General features: G+C 37.1%; 1 protein-coding gene across 1 annotated transcript; it reads right to left on the bottom strand.

Annotated features, from left to right (window-relative positions):
* Window positions 1–6,825: 6,825 nt before the first annotated feature.
* Window positions 6,826–10,462, bottom strand: LOC128382712 (haptoglobin-like). The gene is made up of 4 exons (XM_053342755.1): window positions 10,376–10,462; window positions 9,958–10,019; window positions 8,214–8,488; window positions 6,826–7,571 (listed from the first exon to the last, which is right to left on the bottom strand). The coding sequence occupies exons 1-4, from the start codon at window positions 10,378–10,380 to the stop codon at window positions 7,008–7,010; spliced, it is 906 nt and encodes a 301-aa protein (XP_053198730.1). The 5' UTR covers window positions 10,381–10,462; the 3' UTR covers window positions 6,826–7,007.
* Between the last annotated feature and the right edge of the window lie 2,055 nt (window positions 10,463–12,517).

The following is a 12,517-nucleotide window of genomic DNA, read 5'->3' as shown; positions in this document are numbered from 1 at the left end:
CTGGCACAGAAATGTTGATTCCGGTAATCTCAAATGAACAATTGTGAAATCTTGCTTTCATCAGTTGGGAGACTACCACAGCCTGAATTCTGGGAGAATAAATGTATCTATGATTAAAATGCGCTGCACCTACAGTATCGCTACAGGCTGATAAAGATAATTTAGTTCAGTTTATTATAAAATAGATAGTAATGTCAAAACAAAAGCTGAATATTTAAGAGACACTGTAGCTACCAGGTTCACGAACCTAGGCAATGTATCATTACTTCTGATCTGCAATCATTTCTCCTGTTCATACTGAAAAGGTCACCTTCAAATGTGTCTTCAATGTGAGTGATGGGGGCCAAAATCCACAGCGTGTCCACAGTCATTTTGTGAAAAAAATGTGAAAAAAGCTTATCTAAGGCTTCAGTAGTCTGAATTAGTCATATCAAGTGGATATCTGTCACATTTCTTTTTAGCATCAAATTCCCTCTTTGTGTTTTTTCCAAGTGTTTCCCCATTGAGCTACAGTGGAAATATACCAATAAAAAGAGGGATCTTGGCACTAAAAAGACTGTAATGTTGAAAGATATCTACTTGATTTGACTAATTTGTTAAGTTTCATATTATCTTCAGATAAACTACATTTTTGTGCATTAAGAGGCTTGTGGATTTTGGTCTCCTTATTTCTTGCATTGTAAGTGCATTATGAAGGAGATGTTCAGCTCATTAGGAACATGAGGAATGAATATGTCAAGAAAATATTAATTTGGGCTCCCAAAGATAGACCTGACAAATTGTGAACTTGCCCTTATAGAGATTTCTTATGTCTGCTATGTGGTGTAAAAAATATGTTTTCATTCTTGATTTGAGTAGTTCTCTATTCAGCTATGATTTTGATTTGATTTCAAGCTTAATTGTTAACTAGTGAGTAAAACTATTTCACAAGTCAGTGTTTTTCTAATTTGCAAATCAATACAGGCACTAACAGCTTGTACTGTTTGCATCATAGTTTACTAAAATTAAACAAATCTGACTGAGTCAACGATTCTTATCTCTTGTGGATGAAGAAAGTAATGCAACAGCCTGTCCTGTTTACTTGTTATTACTGAAAATATGACACATGTTGTACAGGGGTACAAACACTACAATATTTGATTAAATTCTTGGCAGTAACTAGTTAACAGTGATAGCAGTGAGGCAAATCTGTGCTACACTGCTGCAGGGGGAAAGTCCAGCATTACTACTGTGGATGTTTATAAAGCTGAAAACTCAAACACTGATTACGAGGACATATTTAACTTAAACGTTGCCATGATTTGAAGTCAAACAGAGTGGTGAAAAAAGTGGTGCATGTTGTCTTAAGCATTGCTTAAGACAACATGCACAAGCTACAGTTTTGGTAATACGGTAAAATCATAAAACCAATTTTTGGTGTTTAAACTGTTTCACTGAGTTAGTGCTCAATCTTCAAACATATTCAGAAAGATGGGTTTTGTTTTTGTAAACTCTCTCCATATGGTCTTTATGTTATATTTTATATATCATAGTGGATATAGACTAAATGCAAGGTTTTAGTTTCATAGCACCTATAAATATGATATTTGTTGGGGGACTGCAATATGCACAGTTTTCGACACAATGGAAAGAGCAGCAGGAGTCTTTACATTGTTTTCAAGACATTAGAATACAGTAAAGAGCTGTCACTATTAGTTAATTTATCAACAGAAAATCAGTTGGTGAGTATTTTGACAATTGATTAATTGTTCCTGTTTTTTTTTTTCAAGCAAAAAGGCCAAATATTCTGATACCTTACGTTATGTTCAACAACACAAATAAAATTCCGCACATACCTCCACTCAACCCTGCAGCTCCACCTCAAACTTTTGAATCTGAATTTAAAAGCACACTGCAGCTGTTGTAACTTTGATCGATTACCTAAACTCAGTAATCTAAAATATGAGACGGAGAACAGAAGTCGTCGAACAGCCAACTGGGATCTTTATTGCAGATACTCAATACAAACAACAAGATAGAACACGAACGGTAAAACAGCAAAACAGCCCCGAGGCGCGCCCTTGCAGACCCTTTATACCATTGATTTCGTATGGTGTCGTGCGTCATTGTGTGCGTGCATCAGGTCAAGTTGACCTGGCATGTTCAGGCTAATTCTCAGTTTCCTGGAATTCTATTCTTGAGTGTTGGTGGCCAGATTTCCCTGGAATATTAGATATGGTGAAAAACAACTCCTTATTAGGATTTTGATGGAATAAACATAATGGCCTGTTGAGCAATGTTGAGCAATCTCCTAACCTTTCGCCTCTGCTGGTGTTTTCCACGTTCTCCTTTCTTGATACACACAAATGTAGGATTTGCTCCTACACAGCAACATTATGCTGGTTTTGGTTGGTTCAGTTTAAAAAACCAATGGCTGAGCCCTCAGTGTGTGCTTCAAACACAGAGACAGTGAACCAGGTGGAAACTGGAGGTGACAGCTACACTACCAGAGTAAAAAAACAAGAAGTAGTAGAAGTAATTTAATTGAATCCACTATATTTATTCAATTAAAATGTGAAATGCAAGCAACTACACTATATTGCTTAGGTGGCAACCTTAATTACTTTGCGGATAAAATATAGATATATATTGTATATTGTCATTCAGCTTAAAAATATAGAGAACATGACTTTTGGCTCATATCACCCGGCCCTACCACTAAGAAAATGTGAATGCCATTGTTTTAAACATTTCATAGACTAAATAATTAATCAATTAATTGAGAAAACAAATAGTAGATTACACCATAATTTATTAATTCTTTCCATTGCAGCCCTATCACTTTTTTCATGTAATGAATGAAGCAGAGATTGTAGCATTTGGCGTGTGCAGGGCAGATTAATTGGACCTTTTCCACGTATGTTTCTAACCATCACAGTTAAGGTAGAAAGTGTTCTCTCACAAACCTGCTTTTAGTGATCTAAATTGTCAACATCATGTCAAAATAAATGAATAAACACATAATCAAACCATTGAAAACTACAGTTAAATTAAAGAGAACATTTTTCCAGCAAACAAATCAAACTCATTTTTATACACGCACACATGGGATACACAGGAACACTGACACAGAAAATGTACAAAAGCAAAAAGCTTCACTTCCATGCAGTCAGTATGTTCGTACATTAAACAAGCCTAACTAGACAGATGTCAGACTTAAAGGTTAGAATAATTGTGCAAGAGGACTTAATGTGGGCTTTCAAGAGCCTGGAGAAATGATTTCCTGAGAGTAATCAGTTCAAGCATTTAATTGAAAATGTATCAAAATTTGAAAATCCTGAAAATCAAACACTGATTTCAAATGAAGTCATTTCATGGTGGCAGAGTTACTAAAGCTTTACAGCATTCAGTCACCCGAGGCAAGTGCACTCTTAAATGGATCAAACATACAATTCTGTTCTCCAAAAGTCAGCACTTTAACCTCACAGTCATCGTTTCATTATTAATCCACTGTGCTGGAGTATGAAGCCAAAATAGTACTGTCCCTATTTACAGGTTACACAGACTGTGTGTATTTTTAGAACATAATACGGAAATGTTTGATATTGTTCATTATTATTGCTCAATAATAGCTTTTAATTGCTTTGGAAAGAGCAAGCTAACTCTTTGGTCTGGACTGTTTAGGGCCTTCACCCATGAACTCCTATGATCCTTCAGGTTTCACACTGAACTCTGCCTATGAGAGGGGTGGGCAAACTTTTTGGCTCAGGGGCCACAATGACTTTTAAAATTTGACAGACGGGCCAGGCCAGCATCAGATGGATGGACAGTGTTTGTGTGAAGGAATATAAATTACATGTAAAAGCCATTAACTACAAAGTAAATAAAACTCAATTTCAGTGGGAACAGTGTTGTTGGTCAACCCTTTTTTGCCAGTGCATCAAAGTTTGGTGTCAGTTTGGTTGTGGCAATTCTCAGGACAGATCTGAGGTGTTCATCAGTTAAGTGGGATCTCTGGGGTGCTTAGTTGATGTTCATCACACTGAACGTCTGCTAACACACGTAGGTAGAACCAAACAACACCAGCATGCTCTGTGCCATCTTCCAAATGTTTGGAAACTTGGCTTTGCTTAGTGAAGCATACAATTCATCCAGTTTAAGGGAGCTGAACTTCTTCTTTAAGACACATTGAAGATCGTTCAGTTCCAATTGTAACTCCTGCGGCACTGTTTCAGAGTCTTGTGAAAAGGGTAACAACATAATCCCGGACCCTCATTCATAAACCAGTTTTCTAACTCTAAGAAATGTCACCTCTCATTGTTTCTCTCCTCCTGTCGTTCACGCCCCTACGTACGGCGTCTCTACGCAAAAACGTCAGGGGTTTGGTGAAAGGTGGACCGACAGACGGAACGACAAACATCCTGCTCTCCAATTATAGTAGTAGGATTAATGACTATATAGTTGCCAATTGATTTTCTGTCGATCGACTAATCGATTAATCAACTAATTATTGCAGGGTGTTCAGTTGGGTTGAGATCTTGTGGCAGTAAAGACATTTGATTCACGTAATTTCAATACTCATGAAACAAATAATTTTCTAAATTTAAAGAAACGTATGCATGTTTTGATATGTTATCATTATATTGTGATGCTTAGGCATAATTGTGCCCGTGTTTTATCACATTGTTTTACCAATTATTGTTCATTATGGCAATTCAGCTCTTTTTTTGTTTGTTTGCAAATTTATGGGGGAAAAAATCAATCTGAAGGATGCATGCATACACAGGTTTCTGTGTATATGCTGAATTTTTATTACTATGAATGAATGTATCTTTTAAAATAATCATTTTATATAATTTATTTTATTTAATCATTGCATGCTACTCTCCTGGAAAAGAAGTCATTAGCAGTAATCACTATATGTGAGGGTCAGTATTTAGCACTATATAAAGTCAGTAAACAGCAGCTGGTCAGGGGGTGAAGGAAGAAATGTAAAAGGCTGTAATCTGATGTCCTGCAGCGAATCAAAATGTTATATTTGTGCAACAGATTTATTGGTTTAAATCAGCAGTGGTTTTCTTTGTTTTTTTCTTTCTGCTGAACCGTCATAATGAACACATTTAACAAATCACTTACATTGACAATAATGAAGAATCTGTTTCTGTCTCTCATCTTTCACCTTCATTTTGTATGAGCTGGACAGGCAGCTGTCATCATCCCACTTTTCTGACGTGGAGAAAAACATTTGTTGTTGTTCATGATTTATGACAGAATGAACACACCTGTCAGATGAAAATATCTTGGAAATACTGCTAGTGTTGGTGGGGGGGGCACCTGCAGGCAACACTTGAAAACCACAATTCTGAATGATGTCATTCACTTTTATTCTGTCCACAACTTTTCTTTTCACGGTGATGAAAGCACATGATGAAATGTCGTCTCAACCTTTGAAGCACTCAAACTTTATGTCGCCCTCCACTGAAAAATGTGTTCTCCTAACTGATGCTTCACTTGATGTTTGAGCTTCACTGAACACAGTGATGTAGAATGATGTGCAGAAAGACACTAGAAGACTGATTTCACATTCATCTGCTGAAGGAGAGAAAATTTCTGTGCGCTCATTAATAATCTGAGTTTAAGGTTTATGAGCATGAATCATAATATCGCTAGTTTGGACCCAATCGTGGTCCAATATGCAACTTATATGATGTGGAAACTTGAAGCCTCCAGTGCACAAATGAAGTAGGAGACAGCAGTTTTGTCCAGAAGTTAAACTTTTGAAATGAACAGTATTTGCACAGTCACAGATTCTGGTTTTTGATGAGGGAGGAGAAGAGAGTATAGTTTTAAGAATTTTTAAAAGGTAATTAAACTTATATAAAACCATATTAAATTAGCATATTCTTACAGTATACATCATACATACGGAAGAGGATTAGGGCCACTGTTGTCACACCGCGGTGAGGTTTGTCTTGTCCTGGGGTTTTTGTCTCGTGACTTCCTGTTTTATTTTGAAAATTAACTCTCCTCTCGTTTCAGGTCACTTGCCCTTCCTCATGTGTTACCGGTCTGATTGTCTTCCCTGATTCCTGATTGTCTCCACCTGTTCCCCATTACCCTCATGTGTTTTATAGTCTGCGTCTTCCCTTGTCTTGTGCCAGAGTGTCTCGTTTCATCGTGCACCCCAGCCAGTCTCTTCAGCCCTTGTTTTCTCAGTCTTGTCATTGTCACGTAAGCCCTTGTTTTGCCTCCTTGTGAGTGATTTTTTGTTTGTAATTTTTTCATAGATTAAGAGTAGTAATTAGTGTAGTTTTATAGAGCCTCCTTGTGAGTGATTTTTGGTTTGTAATTTTTTCATAGAATACGAGTAGAAGTCAGTGTAGTTTTGTAGAACCTCATTGTTGAGTGATTTTCTGTTGTTTTAGTCCTTAAGTTTTTTTAGGCCTTTTTCCCTCCTCATTAGGAGTGGTTTTGTTTTTTTTAGATTCCTGCCTTGATAGTTAAGTTTTCCTAGCCTGTTATTTTGTCGCCTTGTCAAGGAAGTTGGAACTAATAAAGTCTGCCTTTATCCTCCTTCTGCATCGGAGTCCTCACTTATGTCCAGGTCTGACAACTGTGGGAAAAAAGTGAGTTCTGACTTTTTTCTCAGAATTCTGACTTTAATTTCAGAAATCTGACTTTAAAGAATTCTGAGTAAAAGTCAGAACTCACTTTTTTTCCCCACAGTGGCCCTAATCCTCTTCCGTACATACAACATATCTGGAGAGTATCTTTAAGTGTTTAAAAATGAAACATTGTGTGGGCACCACAGCTGACTTCCAAACAAACAAGTTTCCAAACAAGATGTATTGGTAATTTATTTATTTACCAGAAATCCTACAAAGACTGTATTTTTTCCTTTTCACATGCCATTACAATATTTTAATGTCAAGACATAAGTAATTACATTGCACACGCTGAAAACTAGTAACTGACTTAATATATTGTTATGATTTCTCTACTTAATCAAAAAAACAGATGCCGAATATCTACAGCTGCCATCTGAGCATCCTATCCATAGCTTCAGTACGCAGAGCAGACGATTTATCTGTATCTCCCCTGGTGACGCTGTGAATCCAGGGCAGATATGAAGATATCTTCATATAGACTCCGTAATTGCGAGTCTGGCAGGCCTTATCATAAGACAGGATCCCTGCAGCGTACACTTCTCCACTTCTAGAATCTTTGGCAATCAGAGCACCGCCTGCATCACCAAAACAAACATTGTGATTGAAGGCACCTTCACTGGTGCAGAACATGTTGTCATCCACAAATGGTGTCAGCGAGTTTTCTCTAAGCTCTGTGCCATATTCTGATCTACAGCGAGAGTTTGTGGCCAGGGAGAGCACTAGGTGTTTGAGTGACGAAGCAGGGGTGAGGTGGATCCCCCAGCCCCACCCAGCGATGACCACCGGCCCGCTCACGTCCTGGCCTCTCTCTGCCAGCGGGATGGGGGTCACTTTGTCACTCATAACCACAGGCTTCTTCAGCTGGATCAGAGCCAAGTCATTGTCCCAGTCAGTTTTGTTCTGGAAACCTGGGTGGAGAACAACCTGCAGTAGGGGGATTCAATAGAGAGAGTCTGATTTAGTGTTTTGGTTTTTAATCTGGCTCTGTATATTAATAAACTGGAATAGCAAAGCAGTGAAATGTCCTTCTTAATATCACATTATGAATAGATTATTTCTTTTACTGTGAGCGATGCATACATTTATACTCTGCATCTTGTTGCTGTCCAATAAAAATACATGTATTTCCAAGCTTTGTCTATGAGTAGACAAAGCCAAGAGTGCACGTTGTGAGCAATTCAATTGAAGAGTACAGTAATAACATAACAACTTTAAGATGCCCAAAGTGTTAGAAGTAAACAGAACTAGAAAATGATTAAAAAGTCTGAAGAACAGTTTTGTGTAGCAGGATTCCAGTTTTTCTTATTTTCTCCAGGATGAGGGTTAGTTTTTAGGGGGAAAAAGAAAAAAGAAAAAAAAACTTCATGTCTGTGCATTACATTACATGTATTTCCTGCTTTCTTTTACTGTTAATTAAACATCTATGGAAACTGAAATCTTGCCTTCACATAAACTTTTAATTGCTTATACAATTCATGAATACACAAGGCGCATTTTAATGATGACAGTACAGTAGCTTCAACATGTTTTATCTTTCATTTCCATTTGATGTTTTCCTTTGCTTACCTTCTCTACTTCAAATTCTGTGGTGGGACCAGCTTCTTCTCGACCTAAGATCCCCAGGTACACCTTAGGAATGAGGGGAGTTTTTCCCCGAGTATCCTGTCGTGTCTTTCTGACAAACAGGTTCCTGCCAGCCGTCAAAACCCAGCGGTCGGAGATGAGAGCACCGCCTGCGAAGCCTCCTTCTAGTATGCTGTCAGACAGGTAGACCATAGCCTGCCAGGGCACACGAGGTGCCAGGGTCCCCCCAACCAATCGCTTGGAACGGAGGCTTGAGGCTGGGAAATAAAGATGGACATATCTTGTGTTCTTTCTTGTTTTTGAAACATTATCTATTATTATTATCTGTTTTACATTAAATGAGTATTGTTCTCGTATAATCTAGAATGTAAATTTAAAGATCAGGACTGATCAACACAACAAAGACTTTGATGCCATATTTTGCTCAACAAGCTGCTTTCCTCAAAGTTTGATGAGTGAAGTTCCCAAATGGTTGACAAAACCATTAATTTGTTCTGAAATCATTCTTAATCTCAGTAAGACTTCCAGAGTCTCACTATTTTTCAAGATTCCTATTTAGAACCAAACCGATATATATAAAGAATGCTTCACCAGTTTGAGCAGTTTATCTCTCAGTTTAAAGCATTGTCGACAACAATTTTGTTCTTCTGGAGGAGCTTAAACATGTTTGACAAAATATGATATCCTTGACACCAGTGTTATCACGACATTAGAGCATACTGTTATCACTTCCAGAGATCTGCTGTTAAATGGATCTTTGGCAATTTGGCAAAAAAGCCCTGTGATGCTATGTTTTTCATGCTGTGAAGGTTCCCTCCAGAAACAGCAGCTCCTAATTCATTTAACATGGAGTGAAGAGGAGAATCCATCTACTCTCTGTGCTTTGATCTGCATGGCTTTTGTGTGGCTGAGATAATCATGAAAACCGCTTCAAGTGATCTTTTCTTCAAAGTGATAACATGGATGGCCTCAACCTATAAAGTTCGTGATCCTGTTTTAATTCTGCATCCTGAAATTGACACCAGAGCCCAGAGTGTGTAGGGTATATTTTGATACTGTAAATTGGCCACCACTTTGCTCCAGAAAGAAATAGCTCAACAACTATTAGATGGGTTGCCATGAAAGTTTGTATAGACATGCATGGTCCCCAGAGGAGACACCTGTCTGACATTGATTATTCTCTAACTTATTCATCTAGCATCATTAGCAGGATGAAGTTTCCATTTATACAATATCTTGACATCTACTGGTTAGATTGGCACATTTTATACTGATATTTATTCATGCCATGCAATGTTTAATGACTGACATTTTCTGCATCAAGTAAAATATACAGTATCTGCAATTTGATGAATTCCTTAAATTTGCTCAATAGCTTTATAACACACTGAATTAAGTGCAAAATATCAGCATGTTAGCATGCTGATGTCAGCATTTAGCTTAAGTGCAGTCTTATAACTGACATGACGAGAGGCGCCAGATTAGAAAATGCTGTGATGTGTGGTTCTGTGTGTGCACATTGTCAAATGTTATTATATTACATAATTGGTTGTTTAATTTGGAGGATTTGTTGACTCTGACTGTTGTCTCCCAAAGTAGCCTACGATCGAGTACTTAATGTATTAATTTATAAATTTGCAATGTTGAACTATAGATTGATTTTGAAATCAAAGCACCATTTTCCTCAGCAGAGGCATGTTTCCTAACATGGAGCATTTCATCCTACCTTCAATGTGTGCCACATCTGCAAAGCAGGCCCATGCTGCAAAGATTACAGCCACAGAAAACCTTAAAACAACAACAGAGTTACATGATGAGTAAACATTAAATGTCTCTGCTCTTCTGGATCAGTGGAGACAAAAAAGGGGGGAGGGGAGTAATTTAATTATTAACAGTGACAAATTAAACAAGTTAGTTACTTCAGAATCAGAATATTTAAGAATCAGAATATGCAAGCATTTGATTTACCAGCTCAAAACCATTACTGGATACTTACTGGAAAATGCACCCAAAGTAGATAGATTTTTAAAAGATAGAAAATAATAAGACGTTCATTAATTTAAAAAAAAATGTTTAAATTTATAGATTGAATCATTTCAATGTCTGGTTCTGTGACAAAAGATAGTGAAAAGATTTTAACTCACCACATTTTGTTGAGAATATTAATCTTCTGCAGTGATTGCTATGATCTCTCCTCTCGAATGTGCTCTGCCTGTAGTCGACTGACAGGCTTTATATCTGCTGGGAGCCTTTAGTGTGGAAATTCCTGACTGGCACAGAAATGTTGATTCCGGTAATCTCAAATGAACAATTGTGAAATCTTGCTTTCATCAGTTGGGAGACTACCACAGCCTGAATTCTGGGAGAATAAATGTATCTATGATTAAAATGCGCTGCACCTACAGTATCGCTACAGGCTGATAAAGATAATTTAGTTCAGTTTATTATAAAATAGATAGTAATGTCAAAACAAAAGCTGAATATTTAAGAGACACTGTAGCTACCAGGTTCACGAACCTAGGCAATGTATCATTACTTCTGATCTGCAATCATTTCTCCTGTTCATACTGAAAAGGTCACCTTCAAATGTGTCTTCAATGTGAGTGATGGGGGCCAAAATCCACAGCGTGTCCACAGTCATTTTGTGAAAAAAATGTGAAAAAAGCTTATCTAAGGCTTCAGTAGTCTGAATTAGTCATATCAAGTGGATATCTGTCACATTTCTTTTTAGCATCAAATTCCCTCTTTGTGTTTTTTCCAAGTGTTTCCCCATTGAGCTACAGTGGAAATATACCAATAAAAAGAGGGATCTTGGCACTAAAAAGACTGTAATGTTGAAAGATATCTACTTGATTTGACTAATTTGTTAAGTTTCATATTATCTTCAGATAAACTACATTTTTGTGCATTAAGAGGCTTGTGGATTTTGGTCTCCTTATTTCTTGCACTGTAAGTGCATTATGAAGGAGATGTTCAGATCATTAAGAACAGGAGGAATGAATATGTCAAGAAAATATTAATTTGGGCTCCCAAAGATAGACCTGACAAATTGTGAACTTGCCCTTATAGAGATTTCTTATGTCTGCTATGTGGTGTAAAAAATATGTTTTCATTCTTGATTTGAGTAGTTCTCTATTCAGCTATGATTTTGATTTGATTTCAAGCTTAATTGTTAACTAGTGAGTAAAACTATTTCACAAGTCAGTGTTTTTCTAATTTGCAAATCAATACAGGCACTAACAGCTTGTACTGTTTGCATCATAGTTTACTAAAATTAAACAAATCTGACTGAGTCAACGATTCTTATCTCTTGTGGATGAAGAAAGTAATGCAACAGCCTGTCCTGTTTACTTGTTATTACTGAAAATATGACACATGTTGTACAGGGGTACAAACACTACAATATTTGATTAAATTCTTGGCAGTAACTAGTTAACAGTGATAGCAGTGAGGCAAATCTGTGCTACACTGCTGCAGGGGGAAAGTCCAGCATTACTACTGTGGATGTTTATAAAGCTGAAAACTCAAACACTGATTACGAGGACATATTTAACTTAAACGTTGCCATGATTTGAAGTCAAACAGAGTGGTGAAAAAAGTGGTGCATGTTGTCTTAAGCATTGCTTAAGACAACATGCACAAGCTACAGTTTTGGGAATACGGTAAAATCATAAAACCAATTTTTGGTGTTTAAACTGTTTCACTGAGTTAGTGCTCAATCTTCAAACATATTCAGAAAGATGGGTTTTGTTTTTGTAAACTCTCTCCATATGGTCTTTATGTTATATTTTATATATCATAGTGGATATAGACTAAATGCAAGGTTTTAGTTTCATAGCACCTATAAATATGATATTTGTTGGGGGACTGCAATATGCACAGTTTTCGACACAATGGAAAGAGCAGCAGGAGTCTTTACATTGTTTTCAAGACATTAGAATACAGTAAAGAGCTGTCACTATTAGTTAATTTATCAACAGAAAATCAGTTGGTGAGTATTTTGACAATTGATTAATTGTTTCAGTTTTTTTTTCAAGAAAAAAGGCCAAATATTCTGATACCTTACATTATGTTCAACAGCACAAATAAAATTCCGCACATACCTCCACTCAACCCTGCAGCTCCACCTCAAACTTTTGAATCTGAATTTAAAAGCACACTGCAGCAACATTATGCTGGTTTTGGTTGGTTCAGTTTAAAAAACCAATGGCTGAGCCCTCAGTGTGTGCTTCAAACACAGAGACAGTGAACCAGGTGGAAACTGGAGGTGACAGCTACACTACCAG

The sequence above is a fragment of the Scomber japonicus genome, chromosome 1 (assembly GCF_027409825.1).
Source record: "Scomber japonicus isolate fScoJap1 chromosome 1, fScoJap1.pri, whole genome shotgun sequence".
Taxonomy (NCBI): domain Eukaryota; kingdom Metazoa; phylum Chordata; class Actinopteri; order Scombriformes; family Scombridae; genus Scomber; species Scomber japonicus.
The sequence above is the reverse complement of the archived record's forward strand: the minus strand, read 5'-3'. Positions and strand labels throughout refer to the sequence as shown.